General features: G+C 49.6%; 1 protein-coding gene across 1 annotated transcript; it reads right to left on the reverse strand.

The window, feature by feature from the left end:
* Positions 1-528: 528 nt before the first annotated feature.
* LOC127334498 (UDP-glucuronate:xylan alpha-glucuronosyltransferase 1) lies at positions 529-4,422 on the reverse strand. The gene is made up of 4 exons (XM_051360960.2): positions 4,019-4,422; positions 2,605-2,808; positions 1,849-2,498; positions 529-1,753 (listed from the first exon to the last, which is right to left on the reverse strand). The coding sequence occupies exons 1-4, from the start codon at positions 4,072-4,074 to the stop codon at positions 744-746; spliced, it is 1,920 nt and encodes a 639-aa protein (XP_051216920.1). The 5' UTR covers positions 4,075-4,422; the 3' UTR covers positions 529-743.
* Between the last annotated feature and the right edge of the window lie 717 nt (positions 4,423-5,139).

Genomic DNA, 5,139 nt, shown 5'->3' on the forward strand with positions numbered 1-5,139 from the left:
TTAGGAGGATGGTTGTATCCCCAGCCCACCAGAGTTCAAACCCCAGGTTTGACATCTGTGTGTCTCGTAAAGGCGGAATATTCATTCAGTGGGAGGCGACGTTCCCGTCGACAGCGAGGCGCCTGTGGTGACTTCGTGAATTTCAAGATCCAATCCGACGGCTCAGTCTTCCGGAGGTGCTCATAGGGGTAGGGTGTGCGTGTGTGCGTTCATAGGGGTGAGTGTATGCGCGTGTATGTGAGCGTCTGTGTTTGTACTGTGTTGCTCAAAAAAAAAAATATTGTACTATTTTTTCTATTGTATTTTGTTGCGAGAACATTTTTTACTGCTATAATCTAGTACTCCCTCTATTCCAAACTAAGTGTGGCTGATTTATCTAGACTCGCATTCTATGCACTAAACCATATTTAGATACATGTGAATCTAAATAAATATCGTGGCACTTAGTTTGGAATGCAGGGAGTAATAATGTTAGATTTAGATTATTCACATCTGCCCCCCCCGGGCAATGATCGGGGCTAGGGTAATTAGTATACATTCCTCCTCGTGGCATATATGCTTTGCACCAGCTCGTAAAAACGGTGAACAGCATGAAACCTTGAACATCTCAAGTCGAAGGCCCAAACTAAAACTATTCTTCTCTGCGTCCCTAGCTAGCTGCGGGCATATGTGGCGGTACACACGGGCCGTCCAATCAGCAGACGACGGTTGTGATGCGGGGCTTCTGCTCTCATAAGGAAAAGTCAGAAGTTGTCAATGAGCTTGGCGTAGGACGTAGTGACCCTGTTCCCCTCCACCCGCCTGCCCTTGATCTCCCTCTCGCGGCACCCCTCATCGCCGGCGCAGATCCTCCGGCGAGGGTCGGCTATCCTTTCCCTCCAGTGTCCATCGGAGAAGTTGGCCTTCCTCGCCTCTACGGCGTCCCACCGCAGCAGCGCCTTCTGCCTCTCGTCCAGGAGGCAGAACCCCTGCAGACGCTGCGGCATGGCGTCGTGCGCCTTCCACCACCGCGCGTGCGCCTCGTCGCTGGCGAACTGCCGCAGCTCGGGTGCGTTCCAGTTGCAGTCGTAGTCCCTGAAGCAGAACCACGGCTTCATCCCAACGAAGTGCACGGCGAGGGCCACGGGCGGGTCGGCCGCCAGGACCCGGCGCTTGGCGGCGGCGTGCTCCGCGGAGTTCCCCTCCCAGAAGTGCTTCATGTAGTTGGCGTGCGACGGCAGCCGGTGCCACCAGGAGAAGACCTCGTTGAGGTACCCCTGGTCGCCGCCGTTGTACGACTGGATGTCGCCGATGTGGTCCATGAGCAGCCGGAACGTGCAGTTGCAGGGCTCCACCACCATGACGCCGGAGTTGAACACCGTGCCGTGGTTCCCCGTGGCGCTCACCTCCGGCATGCCGAAGAGAGGCTCCATGGGGCGCTGCACCAGCAAGTCGGCGTCAACGAAGACCACCCGGTCGTACTCCGTCAGCGTCCACAGCCAGAACTTGCTGTAGTTCCACTCGTTGTACGCGTCCTTGGACGCCCGCGGGTTCCGGATGCGACGGATGGTGCGCACCTTCCAACCTGCTGCCTCCAGCGCGCTCCGGTGGCGCTCGCTGATCGTCTCGTCGACGAGGGCCACCATGTCGCGGTCCGACCCCGCCATCCGGATGCTCTGCGCCGCCACCATGGCGCCGCACGCGTACAGCTGCTCCGAGTGGAGGATTGTCGCGTACGCCTCCCGCCGCGGCGCCGACGACACGTACGATTCCCCTGTTCGGTCAATCGCGCGAATAATCAGTAAGAGACTGCAATGTTGAGACGGAAAAAAAATGTGTGGCGCGCGCAGCCGCAGCTCAAGTACGTACCGAGTGCTTTGATCGGCATGGCGAGCTTGCAGGACCCGACGGGAAGCGCGAGCTTCCGCCGGAGCTCGCCCACGTCCGGTCTGTAAACCCACACGTCGCCGTCGCGTATGACCTCGTCTTTGCACCTGAACAGGTTTGGAGCCGGGAAGCACTGGCTCACCACGACCACGTGCGCCGCCTTCTCCGATCTGCCCGCGGTGGCGAGCCTCGCCGCCGCCAGCTGCAGGTGCAGCCGCGGCACGTCCTTGGACCAGCCCGCAGCGCCACTGCACGGGAGCTTCACCGCGACGACGTCGTACTCTAGTCCCTCCGGCGCCGGCGCCGGCTCCGGCAGGTCCGGGCACGTCGGCGCGGCGTACAGCTCCTCCTCGTCGATCCACTCCGGGTACAGGTGCTCCCAGGTGACGTTGCTCGAGACGCGCTCCAGGTGCACCGCGGAGACGGCCGCATCCCGCGGAAGCAGCGTCCTCCACTGGTCCATCTCCTCCCCGTCGAAGTTCAGGAGCCCTACTCGTAACTGATCTTCTGCTATAGAAACTTCTTGCACCGCCATGGAAATCCGCGACCAGTCGATCCTCACGTTCGACAAGTAACCCGAGTCCTTGTGATCGGCGTTCGATGTCCACATCACTTTCGACGCTTCAGGGGACCTGTGTTTCCAGACAGGCAGATTGAGAATAAATCATCAATCTAATGTCACTCATCTCCAAGATCAGACACCAGGGTCGCCCTTAATATGTAAAATGTTTTGCTCACTGCGTGTTGTGTTCGTCGTCGCCATGGTGGATCGATGGCGAGTGGAGAAGGCCCATGAAGGAGCCGCACATGAGAACGAGGAGGACAAGCTTCACATAGAACATCTTGCCGCTGAAACCTTCAGGTAACAGGGCGCCCAACGGCTTGTACTTGACGTCCTTAGCATAGCAGCTTCCCACATAGCCCTTCTTGCTAACACAGTTCCTGAAATTAACACAACATGTCAAGTAAGCACCTGAGTTTTCATCAAGGTCAAAAAGTTAAATAGTTAAAGGACAGAAATACATGCTTGCGATCAAAATCATCTGCAATTGAATTAGTATCAATTCTTACCGGGAATTGATTTCGTTTTTTTGTATATTAACTTCTACCTATGTTAATTTACCCTCTGAGGATTACGAATAAATTCTGCAGACTTTGTATTCTCGAAAAAAAAAAATCTGCAGACCTTCCCTGTTATTTCCAGTTTCATGACCTGAAACTGAAAGTCAGGTATGCAATCTTCACCCAATCTATGAACAAGTCATCAGGGACAGTTAGTACCATGCATACTCCTAACGGTCCAGGCTTTACATCTAGTACGCGTCGATTTCTCATCGTTATCAATGACTTATTTTAATTTGCAGTATCGCGGTTGCTTTCGCCAAATGATCTTTGACTCCATCCATCTCTTCTGCCGTATTGTCCCTTTTCGCTTGTCTCTTCAGAAGCTACCTATTCTGCCTTTACTTGGCATGCGAAAGATGGAGGAGAAAAGAACAATTCTCCCGAACTGGAACAGTGTTAAAAAATTGTGACTTTGTCTTCGCCAAACTGCATGAACACCCTGATTGGTTGCTTTAGGTCAAAGCAGGCGAGCAAACCGTGATGTTAGTCCTTACGTGACTGATTCGGTGCGTGTTTTACTATGTGTTCGTTCAACCACATGACGAAGAAATTTGGTTATTACACGCCAACTTTGGAAAAAAATGAGTTCTCTTTCTTAGATGCACACGTTACTATGGTTTTATTTTATTTAATAGAGAATATTACTATATTGGATAGTTACTTGTGCTTTGGAAGTTACCAAAATGAGATGCTTACTCACTCTGAAGGTAAAAACCACACTTACTCGATAAGCAAACAATAATATACACTGCAACATATGTGAAAATTGTATGTAAACTTATATCGTAGATCAAAACATCACCTAAAGTTATAATCTCACAAGAAGAACAATACTTCATAATAATAAAAAAACTGAGCAAGACTTGGAGCAGCACATCAAGAAAGAACAGTTTGACTTAATCACATATCCATACCATGGAATACTGCGGTATCGGCATGAATGATGCAGAAGATAATAAGATGATGATGTAGCAGTTAGAAATTAAGCTTGCAGATGGAGGCAGGGCTGATGAGAGCAGAAACTCACAAAGTTCTATCCAGGCGATGCCTCTTCTCTGCATGTGCACACGCAAAACCTCTCATCTTGATGGAAGCACCTCTGACCAAAAATCTTCAGTATGTACCTATCTCTTCTTCAGGCAGCACAAGGTAACCCCGAGATGAACTTTGTTGATAATCCTAAGTACCTTCCTTGTCACTTGCACCCTGATTGTTGATCTTCTTTCATTGTATATCAACCCAAAGAATGGAGCTGTTCAAATCATAGAACTGCTCGATATCACAAAACAAAGCAAGCAATAGGTGTGCTTTACATAGATAGGCACATATATGTATGTACAAGCAAGGTAAAAAGAGAGCTGTGATCAAGGGGGACTCTCAAGAGGCAAAATGAAAGTTCCAAGCCAGGCAACAAATGAAGTTATATATATATATAGAATTGGCAATGGGCAGGTGAGGAAGTAAGAGACCAGCATGGTTGACAAGTTCGTGCAGGCAGGAAGCCCTGGTCCCTTTCGCTTGTGTTTGGAACCAGTCACCTGAATGCCAAAAACATAATCCTGGTGCTGAGCCTGCAAAACTTTACATGTGGAGTTGCATGCATGATCTTCCAAACCTAAGACACTACCCTGACTGTTCAGTTGGTCCGTTTATGTCTTCTTTGGTTACATGTCTGTGTTTTAATTTCACTCACCCCTGTCATTTCTTTGCTTCAGGCGCCACCTTACTTATGTTATGTGCGAAGGCAGAGTTGGTGAAACCCATCACAGAAGGCTCTGGCACAGATGTACACAAGTGAACCAAAATAAACTAGCCAGTAGCTAGTATTTTTGTATTCTCTTCTACATGTGATTTTTTTCAAAGGAAACAAATATGTGCTTTTTTTTTCTAGAAAATGGAATCTTTCGTTACCCTGCGCTCTGCATCATCAATGCATATAGCGTAACATTAATCCAACCAAAACGGAGCTTAATCAACAAAGTTTGACAGGCCACAAAGAAGTCATCAAGCGCTAAGAAGTACAAAAATCTATAATTATGTAGGTAGGATATTAACACTTGCTGTGGTTGGAATGCAGATTGGCTACCATGCATATACAAATAGACACATTGACATTTGCTTTGACGTTCACCAAACCCAACTCATCTG

This window comes from Lolium perenne, chromosome 6, assembly GCF_019359855.2.
Source record: "Lolium perenne isolate Kyuss_39 chromosome 6, Kyuss_2.0, whole genome shotgun sequence".
Lineage (NCBI taxonomy): Eukaryota > Viridiplantae > Streptophyta > Magnoliopsida > Poales > Poaceae > Lolium > Lolium perenne.